This window comes from Caenorhabditis remanei, chromosome IV, assembly GCF_010183535.1.
Source record: "Caenorhabditis remanei strain PX506 chromosome IV, whole genome shotgun sequence".
Taxonomy (NCBI): domain Eukaryota; kingdom Metazoa; phylum Nematoda; class Chromadorea; order Rhabditida; family Rhabditidae; genus Caenorhabditis; species Caenorhabditis remanei.
In genome coordinates this window covers 18,923,427-18,947,018 of record NC_071331.1, presented here as the reverse complement: position 1 = coordinate 18,947,018, position 23,592 = coordinate 18,923,427, and the positions used below count along the sequence as shown (strand labels likewise).

General features: G+C 33.3%; 3 protein-coding genes across 3 annotated transcripts; all 3 read left to right on the top strand.

Annotated features, from left to right (window-relative positions):
• Positions 1 to 2,860: 2,860 nt before the first annotated feature.
• Positions 2,861 to 4,616, top strand: GCK72_015201 (uncharacterized protein; the record flags this gene model as incomplete). Its single annotated transcript, XM_053730692.1, has 3 exons — positions 2,861 to 2,917; positions 4,340 to 4,471; positions 4,515 to 4,616. The coding sequence occupies 3 exons, from the start codon at positions 2,861 to 2,863 to the stop codon at positions 4,614 to 4,616; spliced, it is 291 nt and encodes a 96-aa protein (XP_053585464.1).
• A 449-nt stretch (positions 4,617 to 5,065) lies between these two features.
• On the top strand, positions 5,066 to 11,441 carry GCK72_015200 (uncharacterized protein; the record flags this gene model as incomplete). Its single annotated transcript, XM_053730691.1, has 5 exons — positions 5,066 to 5,234; positions 7,358 to 7,449; positions 7,787 to 7,861; positions 11,129 to 11,260; positions 11,304 to 11,441. The coding sequence occupies 5 exons, from the start codon at positions 5,066 to 5,068 to the stop codon at positions 11,439 to 11,441; spliced, it is 606 nt and encodes a 201-aa protein (XP_053585463.1).
• A 130-nt stretch (positions 11,442 to 11,571) lies between these two features.
• Positions 11,572 to 22,880, top strand: GCK72_015199 (uncharacterized protein; the record flags this gene model as incomplete). Its single annotated transcript, XM_053730690.1, has 8 exons — positions 11,572 to 11,714; positions 12,449 to 12,632; positions 13,092 to 13,256; positions 13,309 to 13,539; positions 19,476 to 19,628; positions 19,675 to 20,168; positions 20,801 to 20,857; positions 22,802 to 22,880. 8 exons carry the CDS (start codon positions 11,572 to 11,574, stop codon positions 22,878 to 22,880), a joined length of 1,506 nt encoding a protein of 501 aa, XP_053585462.1.
• Positions 22,881 to 23,592: the final 712 nt, after the last annotated feature.

Below are 23,592 nucleotides of genomic sequence, written 5' to 3'. Positions count from 1 at the left end.
GAATGCCGATTCAACATAATTTTTTGTTTATTTGAGTGTTTTCCAACATTTTGACATTAAAAACTCAATAACTCCAAGAGAAAAATAAAAAGTTTTTTTTCGAATTTTCAAATCACGATCTGGAAAAATCGATTATCAAAAAAAAATCAGAATTGGAACCATTTCAAAAAACTGATTTTCGTATTGCTGAATGTTTCAGCTATCTTTGAAAAAAAGTTTTTGCAAAACGGTCTTATTTCAGCTGAGATACATATGAAAGTATGCAGGTGTACTCACCTATGATCGCTACTGTAGGTGCTCAATTCTTTCTTTTTTCTGAAATTCTATAACTTCTCCTCCCAATCCTCTCTCCAATTTGCCAGTGATTTGTCCACCGCCGTTTCAGTGACAATTATTTTTTTTTTTTAATCATAATATTTAATGTTATCATTAAACTTTAAAAGATTTATAATATGTATACATATTGATTGAAACGGTGTATTTATTTATTAATATATGAAGTTTATTTGAATATTTTTTTTAAACTGAAAAATAAAAAATTATCTTAAAAATGAGTTCCGATTGCGATACAATTGGTTTTAATGCGTATTTGATTAAGTGATAATTTTATTCTGAAACATTAATTTTTTCTGATTATCAAGTATAGATTGCATTCAGATTAAGGAATTCTAATGCAACTGTTTTCTTCAGAAAGTAATCTAGTTGCGTAATTGAATTCAGTGTTTGCTGGAAGACCCTCAGTGTTTGCTATTAGACTTCAATTTTCAAGAACCCGGTTACTCTTATTATTTTTTTCAAGGACCCTTAGGTCTCATTCCTACTTCGAATTCCAGAAACGCCTTACAGTAGTACGCAGTTAGTACAGTTAGTGTTTTTGATGAAAACTCTGGGAAACAGAAAATTTTAAATTTTATTGCTATTGTTTTCTTCTCAAAGTAATCTAGTTCCGTAATTGAATTCAGATTTTGTTGGGATAGTTGAATATATTAAACCCCAACACTTCCTGTTTCAACTGTTCCATTTTAAAATTTTCCGACACTATTTGACAGTACATGCGGAACAGCTTTTTTTGAATTAGTAAACTTTTAGTTTAATAAAAGAAATGGCCGCTTTAATATTTTAAGATCTCACCGACTATGAGACACTGATTTACTGAAAATTGAGAAATGTTAATGTGAATTTCAAGGAACAGTTCTGTTAATTGTTGAGCTTTCAATTTTTTTCTGTTTTATCAGACACCTATTAGCCCAACATGAAATCTCATTCGATAGTTTTTACTGTAAAAAACCAATAAATTATCAACACAACAATCGATAACAGAACGACAATGTGGAATTGTTACATAATAAAGTAAAATTGGATTTCTGAAACAGGGAAATTATTTAGTGTCAGATAAGTTGATTTGGAAACAACACTGTTAATCAAATCAAGGTTAGCCATCTAATTGTCTTCATAATGAAAAGTTATTAAAACAGGAAAAAATCAGATACGAATTTCGAAATTTATTAAAACTTCAATTTTTGAATATTGTGAAACAGCAAACTTGAATATTCAGATATCTGCAACTTCCACGTTTCTTTCTTTTAAATTACGATTTGACTTCAAAAGTTGAGCTCAGTGGGAATCTGATTTTAAATTAACAGTCTTATTCACAACTATCAAACAATAACGCGATAATAATATGGGTCATGTCATCTTCATTATGATTTAAAAGTCTTGCAACAGGGATATTTATTTTATGCTTGGGTAACTTCTACTGATTCAAAAAGCACTTTTCATGTTTTGACGTCTTTTGACTATTAGACTTCAAATTCAAGGACCCGGTTACTCTTATTATGATTTATTAGCTCAGCACAGCTCTTACAACTGCGCTCCACCGAAATCTTTTTGAGAAATGCACGCAATTTTCTTTCGTTTCGTTAGAGTTAGACGTTTGTAATGCTAATAGAAAACATTACTGTTTCAAAACATCTCAAAATCTACTCTTCAATTTTATCATAGTTATCATAGTTCTCCACAGCTTTCTCCACAGCCTTCTAAATTTCCAAAACTTACCGTTTCAAGCGTTTCTCCAAATAGTTCAACCTTTTTTCAATTCAATTCGCTCACATTTCTGGCACTTCTAATCTTTGCTTTCTCTTACTACTCCATATATTTGGATTCTCTGTTTCATGACATCACCATCTCTAACTATAAGTTCTCTATTTTTCAGACGTATACAGGCAATCGTGATTCCAACACCCGACTATCATCAGCGTACTCATCCGAATCAACACAAAAGTATACTGTAACTTTGTCCTTTTTCTATTTCTCATTTTCTTTCATCCCACAGAATCTCATTTGTTTCCCCCCTTTTTCTTCTCCCATTTTTTCTTTCGTTTCAGCATTTTTCCGCTCAATTTTCTCTCCTTGTGAACCAAACATAGGTGCTCAATTCTTTCTTTTTTCTGAAATTCTATAACTTCTCCACCCAATCCTCTCTCCAATTTGCCAGTGATTTGTCCACCGCCGTTTCAGTGACAATTATTTAATATTTATTATTTTATTTATACTTTTTATCATTAAACTTTAAAAGATTTTTAATATGTATACATATTGATTGAAACGGTGTATTTATTTATTAATGTATGAAGTTTATTTGAATAATTTTATTAATTGAAATATAAAAAATTCTCTTAAAAATGCGTTCCGATTGCGATACAATTGGTTTTAATGCGTATTTGATTAACTTATAATTTTATTCTGAAACATTTATTTTTTTCTGATTATCACTCGAGTATAGACTGCATTCAGAATAAGAAACAGAACGTATTGAGCTAATAATACAAATTTGCTTTTCAAGAGTTCCTGAAACAGAGAAATGTATCGTAACCAATTGGAAAATCAGAAAATGGCCGAAAACCACAGCAACCTCAAAGTAAATTCAGATGCCGAGCTCAACATTTGCTCATAGAAAGCGCTCTTGATAACCATTGGCAACAAAATCTGGAAGAAACTTCAAACATTTTTGTACTTCCTCCACTGGAACCGTGCGTTCTTCGTCGCCAGGCAAAGGTATCTATCTTCTTGAGAATAACTTTAATAAACCGTTTTAATCTATTCCTCTTTGTCTTGCTTTCTAAGTTACTGTACCTTTCACTTCTTGAGTTGGTTTGGGTTCACCAACCCTATAAACCTCCTCAACAATTGGAGTATATGCTAAAAATTGCTCTGAACGCCACAATTCCCGTTTTCCTGACTCTAAACAAACCTTAGTGGAAGAGTTTTTCCGCGCAGCCGTGTAGTCCTCTCGGATTTGTTCAATTCTTGGTTTTCTCAATATTTCCAACAAATTTTCGTAGTTTTTTAGATGAATTCACATACCTGTTGAATAAGTATTAGTAATTAGAGGGATTTATTTTGTACAAACCTTATTTGTCCAGTGTATATTCTGCACATTACTAATTGTTCTGAAACCCGACTTCAAATTTTATTTGAATCCGCATAATTTTGTTGTATGGCTGCACTTGTGAGCATTTTTAAGTATGCGGAAAAATCCATAATTCAAAAAAAAATCTATCACACTTGTTAACATTATTGAAACTGTAAAATTCGTAATTTTAAATATTAAAAAGGAGTTAAATGTAAGTTTCCAAGTTCTCTCCTCATATTTTAAATTATTTATTTCATTGTTTTATGGACAAGATTTCTCAAGTAAAACGAACTCACAAGAATTTGTTTTTATAAAGCTATGAAACCGAGCATTTTAATCACATATTAATTTTTTCAACTTAAAGCCGAAAAGCTGAAAAAATCGAATTAACTAATTGGTCATTCTACTAATCTAACTCTACTACTTCCATCAGTGTAAAGTTAAAATGTTTTCATTTTATCCATCTTTACCTGAATTGTTTAAGAAGTTAGACAGGAGTTTTATTATCTTATAAATTCCTTATGCACGTTCATATAACATCCGGAACAGGGATTGTTGGTGTAAAAGTCAAGTAAGATTTGAAACAAAACGCTTATTTTTTTGAAAACTTCATTCCACAAAAAAATAAGAAACTCGAAAACTTGCAGAGCTTCCAATGACAGATTGAAACTTCATTGATATTTCTGAAACTTTAGAAACAGTACTTTTTTGTTCATATTTTTAATAGAATAACCATTGAAGCTCTAAAAATCAGGTAATCGTTGTGATGATTGTTTTGTGAGTAAAAAGCAACCAGGACTACCTGTGATAGTATTCACAACAATTACCTAATTTCCGAAACAGTAAAAAAATATTTCACTGTTTCATCATTAAATCCTCTCTCAATTTTCAAATTCTTTTTCAATATTTCATCTTACCCATTTTCAGGATACAAACAACCGTATCCGGTACCGTCTGCTGTCTGCAGGTGGTCTGGAAGCCCATTTCAATGTGAATGCTGAGAGTGGATTGATCACTTTGGCAAGGCCTCTTGATGCATTCGCTGGGGAGAAGATTACGGTAGGTTACTGTACTTATTGTGACTGGAAAAGGTTGATTTCAGCTGCGAATCGAGGGAGCCGACAGTGGAATGCCACCACTCTCCTCCACAACTACCATACTTGCAACCGGGCCTTGTCCGGGCCGTGAGCGGGCCTTTGAATAACTTGCTTCAAAATGAAAATTAGGAGTCGATCAACCTGTCAAATTATAGATGGTGAGCTCTACTCAAATCTATTTTCAGTTTTACTGTAAGTTTAGTGAGAGCCGCAGTACAATCCATTTAGTGGCCGGGCCGTGATTCAAGGCCCGGCTGTTCACGGCCCGGCCACTAAATGGATTGTACTGCGGCTCTCACTGAACGCACAGTAAAACTGAAAATAGATTTGAGTAGAGCTCACCGAGATCTATAATTTGACAGGTTGATAAGGAGATCTCTAGGAGATCTTCTTGATAAGGAGATCTTTCTCTGTCTCGTCTTATTCTGGATCTATTAATTTATTGAGAGCATTGGATGCAGAGGCCAATTCGACTGTCACTATTCAAGTTTCTACTTCGGAGGTTTATTTTCTTATTTTTACTTTTTATTTATTTATTTTTCTCCAAACCCAAACAATGGAAGTGGATCCAAAACTCGCTCATTTCGTTAGCATCACAATTAACGTCGCTGATAAGAACGACTGGATTCCAAACTTTGAAAGTGGATCATATGAATTCGATGTTAAGGAAGACACTCTTCCGGGGACTATTGTGGGACAAGTTAATGCATTTGATCAGGATAGAGGTTTGGGGAAAACATTGGAACTGTGAATTTTAGATTCAACTGGGAGCGAGTGAATATTTTCATGAAACTAAAGATGAATTCACTTATCGGTCAAACAGTAGAAGTAATTAGGTTTTAGGTGTTAACTCATCCTAATTTATTTAGTAACTTTTGTGTGTCTCTACTGTCGATTACCAATTTTTCTGAAACCGAACTTAAAATTTTTTATGAAACCGTATAATTTTGTTGAATGCCTTAAGTTAATTATTCAAAAACTTCTATCTCCCTTATTAACATTATTGAAACAGTAAAATTTGTAATTTTAAGATTGAAAAAGGAACTAAATCAAAGTTTCTCTGTTCCTCAATTTTTAAAAGAATTTTGCCATTCTTCAAGTTCGTTCAAATGAAACGAACTCACAAGAATTTGTTTTAAAAAAGTTATGAAACAGAACATTTGTGTTATTAATTTCTTTAAAAAAACTGTTTTTCAAATTTAGTTTGAAACCGCATAATTTTGTTGTATTACCCATTTCGCCAGTGGCTCTCAAAGTTCGGCCCTGGGACGAGGTATGGGTCTCGCTGCGGAATTTCGATATACAGCGGCTCTCTATCGAACTTTACCCATAAAAAAGTTTTAAAGTATGGTAGTCACGTCGAAACCCACCCCGCGTCCCCGGGCCGAAACTTGTGCGAGCCATCAGCCATCGGCGAATGGGTAATATGGCCGCATAAGTGAAAATTGGTATGCGGTACGTATATAACTCAATAAGTCAAAAAATGCTATCTCACTTAATAACATTATTGAAACAGTAATATTCGTAAATTTAATATTCAAAAAGGAACTAGATGCAAGTTTCTAAGTTCCCCGTCATGTTTTAAAATATTTGTTTCATTGTATGGACAAGCTTGCTCAAGTAAAACGAACTCACAAGAATTAGTTGTTTTTAAAGTTATGAAACAGTACATTTTAATTAAAAATCTCTTAAAGGACTGAAGTAATTTTTATCTCAGACTTACAATTCTCCAGACAATATTAAGAAGCTTTCATCATTAGAGTATATGCTAAAAATTGCTCTGAACGCCACAATTCCCGTTTTCCTGACTCTAAACGAACCTTCGTGGAAGAGTTTTTCCGCGCGGCCGTGTAGTCCTCTTGGATTTGTTAAATTCTTGGTTTTCTCAATATTTCCAACAAATTTTCGTAGTTTTTTTTTTAGATGAATTCACATACCTGTTGAAAAAGTATAAGTAATTAGAGGGATTTATTTTGTACAAACCTTATTTGTCCAGTGTATATTCTGCACATTACTAATTGTTCTGAAACCCGACTTCAAATTTTATTTGAAACCGCATAATTTTGTTGTATGGTTGCACTTTTGAGCATTTTTAAGTATGCGAAAAAATCAATAATTTAAAAAAAACTATCACACTTATTAACATAATTGAAACAGTAAAATTCGTCACTTTAAATATTAAAAAAAGAGTTAAATGTAAGTTTCCAAGTTCTCTCCTCATATTTTAAATTATTTATTTTATTGTTTTATGGACAAGCCTGCTCAAGTCTTCCATCAGTGTTAAGCTTCTTCCATCAGTGTTAAGTTAAAATATTACCAGATTGAAACAGCAAAAAAGTTATATTTTCATTTTATCAATCTTTACCTGAATTGAATTGTTTAAGAAATTAGACAAGAGTTTTATTATCTTATAAATTCCTTATGCCATTCATATAACATCCGGAGCAGGGATGTTTGGTGTAAAAGTCAAATAAGATTTGAAACAAAACGCTTATTTTTTTGAAAACTTCATTCCACAAAAAAATAAGAAACTCGAAAACTTGCAGAGCTACCAATGACAGATTGAAACTTCATTGATATTTCTGAAACTTTAGAAACAGTACTTTTTTGTTCATATTTTTAATAGAATAACCATTGAAGCTCTAGAAATCAGGTATGAGACTCAAAAGTTATAGGGACTTCCTGTGACAGTATTCACAACAATAATACAATTTCCGAAACTGTTACAAAATATTTGTCTGTTTCATCATTAAACCTTCTCTCAATTGTCAAATCCTTTTTCAATTCTTCATCTTTCCTATGTTGAAGGAACCAAACAACCGTATTCGGTTCCGTCTCTTGTCTGCAGGTGGTCTGGAAGCCCATTTCAATGTGAATGCTGAGAATGGATTGATCACTTTGGCAAGGCCTATTGAGGCATTCACAGGGGAGAAGATTACGGTAGGTTACTGTTCTTATTGTGGCTGAAAAATAGAAATGAGCTCCGAATTTCAGCTGCGAATCGAGGGAGCCGACAGTGGACAGTGATCCTCTCTCCGCCCATTCCAAATACTTTTCCATTTCTCCATTCGGTGAAATCAGTACGAAACAGAGCATGTCAACGATTTTTTAAATGCTTAAACATTTCCTTAAATAGTTCAATTTTTTTCAATTCCGTTACGCTCACATTTCTGGCACTTCTAATCTTTATGCTTTCGCTTTCTCTTACTACTCCATATATTTGGATTCTCTGTTTCATGACATCACCATCTCTAACTATAAGTTCTCTATTTTTCAGACGTATACAGGCAATCGTGATTCCAACACCCGACTATCATCAGCGTACTCATCCGAATCAACACAAAAGTATACTGTAACTTTGTCCTTTTTCTATTTCTCATTTTCTTTCATCCCACAGAATCTCATTTGTTTCCCCCCTTTTTCTTCTCCCATTTTTTCTTTCGTTTCAGCATTTTTCTGCTCAATTTTCTCTCCTTGTGAACCAAACATACAGTAGCGATCATAGGTGAGTACACCTGCATACTTTCATATGTATCTCAGCTGAAATAAGACCGTTTTGCAAAAACTTTTTTTTCAAAGATAGCTGAAACATTTAGCAATACGAAAATCAGTTTTTTGAAATGGTTCCAATTCTGATTTTTTTTGATAATCGATTTTTCCAGATCGTGATTTGAAAATTCGAAAAAAAACTTTTTATTTTTCTCTTGGAGTTATTGAGTTTTTAATGTCAAAATGTTGGAAAACACTCAAATAAACAAAAAATTATGTTGAATCGGCATTCTACCTTCTGAGCATCGTGCCACAGCTCCAGAAGTCAAAAGTGGCGCCCTCGGGAAAACTTTCATAACTCATCAAAAAATGCTCCAAATTAGTCAAAACATGTACCAAAAGATGTGTCTTGAGCTTATCTACAAACAAACATCAAAAAGTTACATTTTTAGAAAAAATAATTTTTCTAATTTTTTTTCACTCAAAAATTTTTTATTCCCATTTTTTCCTAATTTTCGATATTTTCTGGCTACAAAACGAACATACCTCTCACATACTGGGCACGAAGTGTTTTTTCACACATAATCAAACACATTTCTGCATTCTTTCTTTGTTTTATAGCCAGAAAATATCGAAAATTAGGAAAAAAAATGGGAATAAAAAATTTTTGAGTGAAAAAAATTAGAAAAAATTTTTTTTTCTAAAAATGTAACTTTTTGATGTTTGTTTGTAGATAAGCTCAAGACACATCTTTTGGTACATGTTTTGACTAATTTGGAGCATTTTTTGATGAGTTATGAAAGTTTTCCCGAGGGCGCCACTTTTGACTTCTGGAGCTGTGGCACGATGCTCAGAAGGTAGAATGCCGATTCAACATAATTTTTTGTTTATTTGAGTGTTTTCCAACATTTTGACATTAAAAACTCAATAACTCCAAGAGAAAAATAAAAAGTTTTTTTTCGAATTTTCAAATCACGATCTGGAAAAATCGATTATCAAAAAAAAATCAGAATTGGAACCATTTCAAAAAACTGATTTTCGTATTGCTGAATGTTTCAGCTATCTTTGAAAAAAAAGTTTTTGCAAAACGGTCTTATTTCAGCTGAGATACATATGAAAGTATGCAGGTGTACTCACCTATGATCGCTACTGTAGGTGCTCAATTCTTTCTTTTTTCTGAAATTCTATAACTTCTCCTCCCAATCCTCTCTCCAATTTGCCAGTGATTTGTCCACCGCCGTTTCAGTGACAATTATTTTTTTTTTTTAATCATAATATTTAATGTTATCATTAAACTTTAAAAGATTTATAATATGTATACATATTGATTGAAACGGTGTATTTATTTATTAATATATGAAGTTTATTTGAATATTTTTTTTAAACTGAAAAATAAAAAATTATCTTAAAAATGAGTTCCGATTGCGATACAATTGGTTTTAATGCGTATTTGATTAAGTGATAATTTTATTCTGAAACATTAATTTTTTCTGATTATCAAGTATAGATTGCATTCAGATTAAGGAACAAACCGTATTAAGCTAATAATACACAATTTATTTTCAAGAGTTCCTGAAACAGAAAAATGTATCGTAACCAATTGGAAAATCAGAAAATGGCCGAAAACCAAGACAACCTCTTGATAATCATTGGCAACAAATCGGAAGAAACTTCAAACATTTTTTAGAAACCTGGATTTATTGCAAAAAGCGCAGAAAAGGAATTAAGAAAACACATACTAATTCGAATACATTGGGAAGCAACTGAAACAGAAAATATTTTTATGAAGACATTTTTTGTCAGTCAAAACGGGAAGATAACAATACGTTTTTTTCAAATTGTTCTGAAATATAATCACAGTAAAAAATCAATGAAAATGAGTGTCGAGTATCACGAAAGCTCATAAAGGAGATCTTTCTCTGTCTCGTCTTATTCTGGATCTATTAATTTATTGAGAGCATTGGATGCAGAGGCCAATTCGACTGTCACTATTCAAGTTTCTACTTCGGAGGTTTATTTTCTTATTTTTACTTTTTATTTATTTATGAGTTTGGTGAAAACACTTTGGAACTGTGAATTTTAGATGTGATCTAGTCAATATTTGTATGAAACTAAAGATGAATTCACATGAATGTTGAAACAGTAGAGAAGTAATTAGGTTTTAGGTGTTCACTCAGCAGAATTTATTTTGTAAAAACCATGTTAAAGGGCTGTTTATTCTGCCGATTAATAATTTTTCTGAAAACTAATATTCAAATTTTGTTTGAAACCGCATAATTTTGTTGTGTTACCCATTCTGCAAGTGGCTCTCAAAGTTCGGTCAATACACGAGGTGTGGGTCTCGTTACAGAATTTCGATTTACGGTAGCTCTCTATCGAACTTTACCCATAAAAAAGTTTTAAAGTACGGTAGTCGCAACGAGACCTACACCTCATCCTGAACTGAGCGAGCAGCCAGCCAACGGCTATGGGTAATATGGCTGCGTAAGTAAAAATTTGTAGTCTATCGGAACAATCAATAAATCAAAAAATTATCTCCTACTCAATAAAATTATTGAAACAGTAAAGTTTGTAATATTAATATTGAAAGAAGAACTGAACTAACTAAGAAAAAGGAGATTTTCGACCCAATTCACAAGAATTTGTTTTTAAAAAGTTATGACACAGTACATTTAATTATTAAGCTCTTGAACTTGAAACCGAAAAGCTAAAAAAAAATCAATTTAATTAATTAATTGTTCTATTGAACACAGTGTTTACTACTTCCATTTGTGTACATTAAGTTCAACGTCCAACAATATTATCGATAAAACTCGTTGTGCCATTCAAAAAACATCTGAAACAGGGATGTTTGCCGTAAAACTTCAAGAGAGATTCAAAACAAAGCTGTTAGTTTTCATATTTTGAAACAAAACAGCGTGGAGAAACAGTACTTTTTTGTTCATATTTTTAGTAGAATAACCATTGAAGCTCTAGAAATCCGGTAATCGTTGTGCTGATGCGTCAAGGACTACCTGTGATAGCAATAATACAATTACCGAAACAGCAACTAAACATTTTTCTGTTTCATCACTAAATCCTCTCGCAATTTTCAAATTGTTTTTCAATATTTCATCTTACCCATTTTCAGGATCCAGACAACCGTATCCGGTACCGTCTCCTGTCTGCAGGTGGTCTGGAAGCCCATTTCAATGTGAACGCTGAGAGTGGATTGATCATTTTGGCAAGGCCTCTTGATGCATTCGCTGGGGAGAAGATTACGGTAGGTTACTGTACTTATAGTGACTGGAAAAGGTTGATTTCAGCTGCGAATCGAGGGAGCCTACAGTGGAATGCCACCACTCTCCTCCACAACTACAGTACTCATCAACGTGGTTGCCACGTCATCTCACTTGATTCCTGACGCATCGCCTGTCTCGAATACTCCGAATGAGGGAGAATAGCAGTTCAGTTTGAGAAATTATACGTGAGTTCAATTGTAGAAACTATTACTCCAATTAAAATTATAACTTTTTCAGTGCCTCTGTATCTGAAGCTGTCCGTCCACCCCATTTGGTCCAAGTACTGTCAGTGATGAATAAACCAACGGATACCAGATTTATCATCTGTAATATTGTATCTGGAAACTATCGTGGAGCATTCGGAGTCACTGCTGGAAATGATGGAAATTGTGAGCTGAGAACGCAGATGGAGTTGGATAGGGAGACTGTTGAGAGGTGAGTTTTTATTTTTACTGTTTCAAAAATGAAAAGGGAGACTGTACCGGGAATTATCAATACTTATCGCATTATTTTATTTTCCAATTTGAAAATTTAAATGTTCTGTTTCAATGAGGTCTTATGAAAAATTACGACATTTTTTACGCGTTGTGTGGGTGAGTGATGATTTGAATTTTTCAAAATTTACTAAAGAAAGTCATGGAGTCAGTTTGGAGTTATGGGATGTGTTATATATCATTGGAAAGCTGTGAAAACGCTGATTATTTACTTTTGGCCTGGTATTCGAGAAAAATAAAATTATCTACTATTTGCCGATTTTTGGTATCTAGAATTAAGTCTTTAAAACCGAAATTTCACCTAATTTTTCAAATTTTCAAGTTTCGAAGCTACGATTTTCAGATTCTCAGCGTCTTAATTTATCTATTCACTATTTTTAAGCAAAAAATTCCAGTGTTATATCAAAACTCGACGCAAAACCTATATTGGTCTACTAGCAGTATTTTGTAGTCGAACTAGCAGACCAACATCATTTTGGTCTGAAAGTTTGACTACAAATTATAACGTTAGAGCAAACAGACCAAAATCACGATTTTCAAGGAACGAAAACAGAAAAATCTAGGATTTATTAGTGATTGAAACAAATAGAATGCGGAGTTTTTTGCATAAAGTATTGAATCTTCAAAGCAATTTCAATCACCCTATCGTCTTCCCCCTTTCAATCTTAATTACAGATACCTCCTAAATGTGACCGTAACCGCTGGAACTCAAACTGATTATGCACTTGTCTCGATTACTGTACTGGATGTGAATGACAATGTGCCTAGATTTGTTTATGATTCGGATCTCGGATTGACCACTTACTTCGGAGCAGTTTCCTCGGTGGCCAATGCGTTCACAAAGGTGCTCACAGTGAAGGTAAGTGTTACTGTTTCATTAATAATATGAGTTTTTAGAAAACTTTCTGTGATAGTAACTTATCTGCGTAAATTGGGATCAGTTATGATATTTTCGTATCAAAATGCGCGCGTTTCGGCAAGTTCATTTTCATACTTCAAGAATTTTTTAATTCCGGGCCCTACTCGCTGAACGCGAGCGCAGAAAAGTTTGGTCAGTGAGAAAAAAAAATCAAATACCCTCAAAACTCAAAAAATTCACAGCGGCCGAAGTTGAATTTCTAGGCCACCGCCACCCAATTTTCTTCGGTCATTTAACTGACAAAACTTTCCAGCGCTCATTTTCAGTGGGTTGTGGGCCGAATTGAAAAATTATTGAAGTATGAAAATGAACTCGCCGAAACGGATACATCATGATATGAAAATATAATAACTGACCGCCTGACCGCAATACGCCTTTAACCTCTAATATATATTTTAGGCTGAAGACGCAGATCTTGGAAACAGTAGTCTCGTGAACTATGCATTGGATCCACTCTCCGCCCATTCCAAATACTTTTCCATTTCTCCATTCGGTGAAATCAGTACGAAACAGAGCATGTCAACGATTTTAAGCAGAAATCGACTTCAATTTTTCGAGTTTAGAGTGAGTAGTTCTACCTAATAAGTATTTCAAAATTCAAATAATTTGTTTTTAGGTATCCGCTTGTGACTCACCAATATCCGGTCAACAGTTGTGCTCAAAGGCAGATGTTGTTGTGAATGTAATCGGGTCGACCAATAGATTTAAGATGATTATCTATGGATTGAACCCACAACAGTTGAAGAAACATGAAAAGGATCTGGTGAAATCGATTAGGCAATTCACTGGAAGCTGTAATTTATTGACGATTGAAAAGATGATTGAGCACACTGCCATTGAAAATCAGGTGAGTGTTCAGGGTCCAAAAGTTTTGGTTCGAGAGCTGACACATTTTTCGAAATTAAAAGTTGTGTGACTTTATGCTTCGTGGCTTAAAAACCACATTTTCCAGATATGGTTTTTTCCGGTTCGTTCTGAATAAATTAGAACCAGATGAATATCTTGTCCTTTTCGTGGTGTAGTGGTTCGAATAGGCTTTGCGATTGGTTCAGATCCTTTTTGTCCAACCGCGAATCTCGAGTCAAAATAGACGACTACATTTCAGATAATAGTTTTAATAACGTCTCTGGTGTTCTTCAAGGTACTGTAACGGGTCCATTCCTGTTCTTGATTTATATCAATGATCTGATTCAGTCCCTTCCATCAGATGTGTATTCCATCGCATTTGCTGATGATCTTTAAATTAGAACCAGATGAATATCTTGTCCTTTTCGTGGTGTAGTGGTTCGAATAGACTGCTCTTTTCAATAACAAGTTTATCAGAACTAGAAAACTTCAGGTAGTGATTGCATAGTTTTATTTAGAAAAATAAACAAATTTTTTGAAACAGAAATTTTTTATATAAAGTTATATTTTTGTACCGTTTCAATGTTTTTATGAAATTCTTATGAATATTTTTTTTCGGTGGAATGATTATTTTTGTCTTCGAGTTTTTTATAACTTCCGGCAGCATGATAGTTTATTGCATCTGTTCGGCATAGTGAGAATTGTTTAAATAAGCAATTTCTGGGTAATTTGTGAAACAGTACCGCTGTGTTTTTTTCTGAAAATCTCATAAAAAGATCATGAAACAGTAAAATATATGAAAAAGTAACATGTTTTTGATTGAATATCTCAATAGAGGAATTATCAATTACGAACAATTACGATAGATCTGAAAACCATTGTGAAACAGTAAAATTTTATCAGAAGACACGGTGTCCATTCCGAAACTCCAAACCAAACTCAGAAGCTATGGAATACGTGAATTGGTTATGCGCTTTTCTAACAAACAGGACTCAAAAAGTTTGTGTTGACGATGTTTTGTCTTTCGAAAAACCTGTACTGTCTGGCGTCCCCCAAGGATCAGTTCTTGGACCTCTCCTGTTTCTATTGTTTATCAATGATATCGGAGACGACTTTTAATCTGATTTCCTTCTATATGCCGATGATTTGAAGCTTTTCTCCACAGATGCTAGCCAGATTCAGAGTGATCTGAACTGTCTATCTTTGTGGTGCAAAGAGTGGCAAATGTCTGTTGCACCCAACAAATGTGAAGTAATAACTTTTGTCCACTCCAGAAAAACAACTAACCGCCAAGTTGATTTCACCATCAATGATCAATTACTCCCAAGCACAGACAAAATTCGAGATTTAGGCTTACTTTTCTCTTCTGATAGTACTTTTTCATCTCATCTAGAAAATTCCATCCGAATAGCTAACCAAAGGGTAAATATTCTTTTTAATGTCCTTAAAAATGCTTGTTTCGAAATTTTCATTAAATGTTTCACAATCTATATTAGGCCTCTTTTAGAATACGGCACAATTATTTCCTCCCCTATCACAAAAGAACAAATTAGAAAATTAGAATCGTTTCAAAAATCTTTCGTTTTTCGTGTTTTCAAAAAATTTCATATCAACTACTCCTCTTATTTTGACTCACTTTTACATTGCCACTTAGAGCCGCTAGAGCGGCGCAGACTATTATTAGATCTTTCTTTCATGTACAGTAGCGAGCATAAGTGAGTATACCTCCATACTTTCATATGTATCTCAGATGAAACAAGTCCGTTTTGCATAAACTTGTTTTTCAAAGATAGCTGAAGTATCCAGTAAAATTGACATTAGTTTTTTGTTTGATGTGATCAGCTGATTTTTTTTGATTATCGATTTTTCCTGATCTTGATTTGAAAATCCGAAAAAAAACTTTTTATTTTTGAACTGGACCCTATGATTTTTTAAATCAAAAATGTTGAGTAATGTTCATAAAAACAAAATATGATGTTAGAATGCTTTTGTGAATCTTGATCATCGTGCTACAGCTCCAGAAGTCCAAAGTGGTATGCTTGGCTAAATCGTCATAACTCATTGAAAAATGGTTCAAATTGGTTGAAAATTGCGGGAAAAGATGCGTGATATCTTTATCAACAATCTTATATTTGAAAATAATAATTTTGAGAAAACATTTTTTCGAATTTTTTTTCACTCGAAAAATTTTGGTTTCCAACTTTTGCCCAATTTTTCCTGTTTTTTGATTATAAAATAGCTGTAATAGAATTAATGAAAATCTAATTTCGATGTTTCATGTAAAATTCAACTAAAATTCGCAAATTGTTACTGTTTTATAATCAAAAAACATGAAAAATTGGGCAAAAGTTGGAAACCAAAATTTTTCGAGTGAAAAAAATTCGAAAAAAAAAGTTCTCAAAATTATTATTTTTGAATATAAGATTGTTGATAAACATATTACGCATCTTTTCCCGCAATTTTCAACCAATTTGAATCATTTTTCAATGAGTTATGGCGATTTAGCCAAGCATACCACTTTGGACTTCTGGAGCTGTAGCACGATGATGAAGATTCACAGAAGCATTCTAACATTATATTTTGTTTTTATGAACATTACTCAACATTTTTGATTTAAAAAATCGTAGGGTCCAGTTCAAAAATAAAAAGTTTTTTTTTTGGATTTTGAAATCAAGATCAGGAAAAATCGATAATCTTAAAAATCAGCTGATCACCTCAAACAAAAAACTTATGTCAATTTTACTGGATACATCAGCTATCTTTGAAAAAAAAATTTATGCAAAACGGACTTGTTTCAGCTGAGATACATATGAAAGTATGGAGGTATACTCACTTATGCTCGCTACTGTATAAGACGCACTCTCAGAGACGATCGAGCATCGATCAACAGACCATGTTCACCCGAAAAAAGTCGACCATCTCCGATTTGCCAATTCTTTTGATCGAAGATAGTATCAAGTGTTCTCCGCAAATGGGGGTACTTTTTGGCCGGGTCCGTCACCTAGGTACCTAGGAAAACCAAAAAATCTATATTTTTCGAAAATTTTTCCTGAAGTAGTTAGCTATGAAATCTTGACGGGAAATTAATGTAGACACTATTTTAAGCATTTTTTGTGTTTAAAAGAAAATTTCAGCTCAACACCTTCATAGTGAAATATTTCAAAATGTGTGGAATTTTCGGGTTTTTTTCATGAAATTGTTTTTATCTCGGCAGTGATCCGAGAAGACAGCGTTTTTTATTCGAAATTCGTAATCTACATAAAATTTGGTATTGGGTGCATGCTGTCCCTACTTGTAACTCTTTCTCCAAAGAACGGTTTTTTAGGGAAGTATGAGAAAAACTGCCATTTCAATTTTTGAGGCATTCCGGTAAATCATTTTGGATGTTTCAAAATGATGGTTTTTTTAAGTTTTTCATTCAATCATGACATTTTTCAGCAATTTCAACACAATATTCGATCATACCACAAAAAAATTTCAAAAAATTGAATTTTTGATTTTTTTGAAATTTTTTCCTGAATTGAATCATTCGAACTGAAATATTAAGGATATCATTATAAAATCAAAAGAATATAGTCAGAACATAATTTGGGTTCATGAAACAACTAGTTTCGATTATCGGGTCATCTGCAACTTACGTTTTCGAGATGAAATTTAGAGAAATGTTCCACTTGGGAAGTTGATGAAATGGTACATCACACTTTCAACGTTATTTGACAGAGGATTGCAAGGAATGTAACTGGAAAAGTAAGAAAACTGCAAAAATTGATTGATTTAGCAAAATTTTCAAAAAGAAAATTGAAAAACACTTTTCTGACTTCCACAAAAAGATCAGTCCATTGCATACGTATGAGTCTTATTTTTTTCAATTTTCTTTTTGAAAATTTTGCTAAATCAATCAATTTTTGCAGTTTTCTTACTTTTCCAGTTACATTCCTTGCAATCCTCTGTCAAATAACGTTGAAAGTGTGATGTACCATTTCATCAACTTCCCAAGTGGAACATTTCTCTAAATTTCATCTCGAAAACGTAAGTTGCAGATGACCCGATAATCGAAACTAGTTGTTTCATGAACCCAAATTATGTTCTGACTATATTCTTTTGATTTTATAATGATATCCTTAATATTTCAGTTCGAATGATTCAATTCAAGAAAAAATTTCAAAAAAATCAAAAATTCAATTTTTTGAAATTTTTTTGTGGTATGATCGAATATTGTGTTGAAATTGCTGAAAAATGTCATGATTGAATGAAAAACTTAAAGAAACCATCATTTTGAAACATCCAAAATGATTTACCGGAATGCCTCAAAAATTGAAATGGCAGTTTTTCTCATACTTCCCTAAAAAACCGTTCTTTGGAGAAAGAGTTACAAGTAGGGACAGCATGCACCCAATACCAAATTTTATGTAGATTACGAATTTCAAATAAAAAACGCTGTCTTCTCGGATCACTGCCGAGATAAGAACAATTTCATGAAAAAAACCCGAAAATTCCACACATTTTGAAATATTTCACTATGAAGGTGTTGAGCTGAAATTTTCTTTTGAACACAAAAAATGCTTAAAATAGTGTCTACATTAATTTCCCGTCAAGATTTCATAGCTAACTACTTCAGGAAAAATTTTCGAAAAATATAGATTTTTTGGTTTTCCTAGGTACCTAGGTGACGGACCCGGCCAAAAAGTACCCCCATTTGCGGAGAACACTTGATACTATCTTCGATCAAAAGAATTGGCAAATCGGAGATGGTCGACTTTTTTCGGGTGAACATGGGTGATCGAACGAGTCAGAGAGTGCGTCATAAACTCCTTGTCTCCAAAGAAATAATTATTCCGAATATTTCTTTTGTAAAATTTTCTAATGTATCTAACTTACGTCGGCATAATTTCCATATACGCTCTCTCCTGTCGAATTCCTCTAAAATAGGTTCCAAATTTCTCATTAACAGAACTTTGCGTTGTTGGAATGCCCTCCCTTCTCACTTTTTCCCCCAACGTCCCTCATCTATTGTTTTCAAATCCCATATTGCATCATATAACTTTGACAATTTTCTGATTCTCAACAATTTTAACTTTTAATGTTTCGTATTTTTACTTCGTATATATTTTTTTTACCTTGATATGTATAAGCGGCCTTTGGTCCTTCAATCAATAAATTTTATCAGAAGTAATTTCTTTTATTTTCAGTATTTTCGTTTCCAGTTTTTTACATGACATTCACTAAAAGGAGAAAATCATTAACTATGCTGATTGTGAGAACTCCAGGGTCAGTTCTCATAAACTTTTAGTCGCCTGTGAAACAATCGATATTTTTGGATACATATTTCAAATGTTCTTTTTATGAATCCGGGAGTGATTGCATAGTTTTATTCAGAAAAAAAAGCAACTTTTTTGAAACAGAAAATGTTTATAGGAAGTTATAATTTTGTACCGTTTCAATGTTTTTGTAAAGTCCTTATGAACTTTTTTTGTTAGTGGAATCTTTTTTTTTAATCGTGAGTTTTTTATAACTTCCGGTACCAGAACAGTTTGTTTGAAGTGTGCCTTTTTCGCATAGTGAGAAAGAATTAAATAAGCAATTGCTGGGAAATTAGTGAAACATTATATTTCCAAGTCTACCGGTGTGTTTTTTTCTGAAACTCTCATAAAGAGACCACGAAACAGTGAAATTTATGGAATTATCTAAATAGAGGAACTATCAACTACGGACAATTACAATAGAATTCAAAAAATTTGTGAAACAGTGAAATTTTATCTGAAATATCCTACTGTTTCGCTTCCAATTTTTCCATGACATTCTCTAAAAGAAAGAAATCGTAAATCATTTTGAGAACTCCAGGGCCAGCTCTCATAAACTTTTAGTCACCTGTAAAACAGTCGATATTTTTGAAAACAAGTTACAAATTTTCCGACAATCAAAAAAATCGGTTTCCAGATCCGAACGGACATCTACTGGTACGCAGTGAACCCCACAACAAAGAAGATTTGCAAGAAACAGGACATTCGAAAGTTGTTCGAGACGTCGAATGTTCAATTGATTGCTGGAAAAGTGCAGCCATGGTTCAGACTGGAAAGAATTTCAGAGGATGTGAGTATTGTTTTTCCATTTAGTTTCAGAAATCAATTTGTTACAGGCCGGAGAGGAAGGAAATATGTCGAATGGAGGGATTCTGTCAACCAACTGGAAGACATCCAACATTCTTTTGATCATCCTCGCTGTCACCGTTGCTCTCGGAGCTATAATTGGAATCTGTGCCATTTGTGTCTTCTGGAATCGATACAAGACAGCGCAACGGAATGCATCCAACTTCTCCCACTCATATCCTCAGAAGTTGGGTCCAATCTATCATCCAACAATGGGAATGGATCCACGAACAGAGTATGATTATGAGACACAAAATGTGAATATGTTGATTTCTGATGAGGATTTGACAATGAAGAGTGGATCGATTGGAGTGCCAGCACATCAGAGAATGGGTGGTGGAGGGCCACAGTTTGGAGGTCCTGGATTCGGAGGACCTGGGGGACCACAGATGAATGGAGGAGGGGGTGGAGGAGGAGGAAATCAGAGTTATAGAACTTATGGATATAGGCCTGCACAGAGTACGGCTTACGAAGGAGATTTTAGGTGAGTGTAGGGAGAAAAAAAGTGTTTTAAAAACGAGAAGGTTTGAGTGTAGTTATGATTATTCAAAGTTCAGGAGAAGAGAGTGAGAGGGCGCAGAGAAACGAGAATGTCTAGCTTCTCTGTGTCTCTCGCCGAACTTCAAACTGTCAGAACTTACTTCGAAATCGGCTGTTCTGATACATTATTAGCGTGTTTTTCAAGTTGAATTAAAGTTAAATTTATTAAAATTCTGCTGTTTCGCGAATCTGTGAAAATGTTCTAATTTTTTAAAAAGTTGTTTGTTGTAACAAATTGGTGTCTGATTTTAACTCGCCTTGTTTTCAGCTTTTTCAGTCCATTTAAACGAAAAACGCGCGTTTTTCAAGCTGGATGAAAATTTATTCTAAAGCAATTAACTCGCCACAGTTCTTACAACTGCGCTCCACCGAAATCCTCTTGAAAAATGTCTCTTTTTCTCTGAGTCTCTCAATTTTGCACACAATTTCTTCGGTTTCGGTAGAGCGCGGTTTGAAGAAGCGTGATGTGCTAATAAGTTTTTCAAAATTTTACTGTTTCACAAAAATGTGAAGGTGATTCTCTACAGTGAAAAATATTGCGTTTTTTTCCCATTATCTAAAAATGCCTTATTTCAGCATAGAAGAATCGATGTACGCAATTAATCCATCAGGACGACTGGATCCGGTTACGAAGTGAGTTTCATTCCTAACCTTTTTTCAGCCCTTTTTTTAAATTCTAAACTTTCATTTGTATCATCTCAATATAATTTTCAGTCGAGTAATTCTTCCGACGAATTTACCGCGAACAACAAGTAAGATATCTATATCAAAACGCTTTCGGTTTTAATGCTTCTTTTCGTTTTCTAATCCAATCGGTTTCTTGACGAGACATGCGCTTCTCTGTTTTGCATGGCTTTATTACATTGTTTCAGTTTCATTAAAGGGTACTGTAACTAAGACTAGGAAATGTAAATGTTAATTGAGAGTGGAGTTAAGAATGTCAAGGATGAAGTTTGAAATAGTAGGATTTGGTCATAACCTTTAACTAGTAAGGATCAGCAATGATAAATCTCAAAAATGAGAAAAAAATCTGAATGTCTAACGTTTAGTAAGAAGTTGGTACTACAGAAAACTTACATTCAAAAAGTAAATGCATTTTACTGTTTCATGTTTTCTTTTTTTTTAAATCAAATTACATTGATAGACAATTATCGAATCAGATGGGTAAATTAGGTCTCATTCCTACTTCGAATTCCAGAAACGCCTTACAGTAGTACGCAGTTAGTACAGTTAGTGTTTTTGATGAAAACTCTGGGAAACAGAAAATTTTAAATTTTATTGCTATTGTTTTCTTCTCAAAGTAATCTAGTTCCGTAATTGAATTCAGATTTTGTTGGGATAGTTAAATATATTAAACCCCAACACTTCCTGTTTCAACTGTTCCATTTTAAAATTTTCCGACACTATTTGACAGTACATGCGGAACAGCTTTTTTTGAATTAGTAAACTTTTAGTTTAATAAAAGAAATGGCCGCTTTAATATTTTAAGATCTCACCGACTATGAGACACTGATTTACTGAAAATTGAGAAATGTTAATGTGAATTTCAAGGAACAGTTCTGTTAATTGTTGAGCTTTCAATTTTTTTCTGTTTTATCAGACACCTATTAGCCCAACATGAAATCTCATTCGATAGTTTTTACTGTAAAAAACCAATAAATTATCAACACAACAATCGATAACAGAACGACAATGTGGAATTGTTACATAATAAAGTAAAATTGGATTTCTGAAACAGGGAAATTATTTAGTGTCAGATAAGTTGATTTGGAAACAACACTGTTAATCAAATCAAGGTTAGCCATCTAATTGTCTTCATAATGAAAAGTTATTAAAACAGGAAAAAATCAGATACGAATTTCGAAATTTATTAAAACTTCAATTTTTGAATATTGTGAAACAGCAAACTTGAATATTCAGATATCTGCAACTTCCACGTTTCTTTCTTTTAAATTACGATTTGACTTCAAAAGTTGAGCTCAGTGGGAATCTGATTTTAAATTAACAGTCTTATTCACAACTATCAAACAATAACGCGATAATAATATGGGTCATGTCATCTTCATTATGATTTAAAAGTCTTGCAACAGGGATATTTATTTTATGCTTGGGTAACTTCTACTGATTCAAAAAGCACTTTTCATGTTTTGACGTCTTTTGACTATTAGACTTCAAATTCAAGGACCCGGTTACTCTTATTATGATTTATTAGCTCAGCACAGCTCTTACAACTGCGCTCCACCGAAATCTTTTTGAGAAATGCACGCAATTTTCTTTCGTTTCGTTAGAGTTAGACGTTTGTAATGCTAATAGAAAACATTACTCTTTCAAAACATCTCAAAATCTACTCTTCAATTTTATCATAGTTATCATAGTTCTCCACAGCCTTCTCCACAGCCTTCTGAATTTCCAAAACTTACCGTTTCAAGCGTTTCTCCAAATAGTTCAACCTTTTTTCAATTCAATTCGCTCACATTTCTGGCACTTCTAATCTTCGCTTTCTGTTACTGCTCCAAATATTTGGATTCTCTGTTTCATGACATCACCATACCTAACTATAAGTTCTCTCTTTTTCAGACGTATACAGGCAATCGTGATTCCAACACCCGACTATCATCAGCGTACTCATCCGAATCAACACAAAAGTATACTGTAACTTTGTCCTTTTTCTATTTCTCATTTTCTTTCATCCCACAGAATCTCATTTGTTCCCCCCCCCCCTTTTTCTTCTCCCATTTTTTCTTTCGTTTTAGCATTTTTCCGCTCAATTTTCTCTCCTTGTGAACCAAACATAGGTGCTCAATTCTTTCTGAAATTTCTATAACTTCTCCTCCCAATCCTCTCTCCAATTTGCCAGTGATTTGTCCACCGCCGTTTCAGTGACAATTTTTTTTTTTAAATCATAATATTTAATGTTATTATTAAACTTTAAAAGATTTATAATATGTATACATATTGATTGAAACGGTGTATTTATTTATTAATGTATGAAGTTTATTTGAATAATTTTATTAATTGAAATATAAAAAATTATCTTAAAAATGCGTTCCGATTGCGATACAATTGGTTTTAATGCGTAATTGATTAACTTATAATTTTATTCTGAAACATTTTTTTTTTGATTATCACTCGAGTATAGACTGCATTCAGAATAAGAAACAGAACGTATTGAGCTAATAATACAAATTTGCTTTTCAAGAGTTCCTGAAACAGAGAAATGTATCGTAACCAATTGGAAAATCAGAAAATGGCCAGAAACCACAGCAACCTCAAAGTAAATTCAGATGCCGAGCTCAACATTTGCTCATAGAAAGCGCTCTTGATAACCATTGGCAACAAAATCTGGAATTGGAAGAAACTTCAAACAT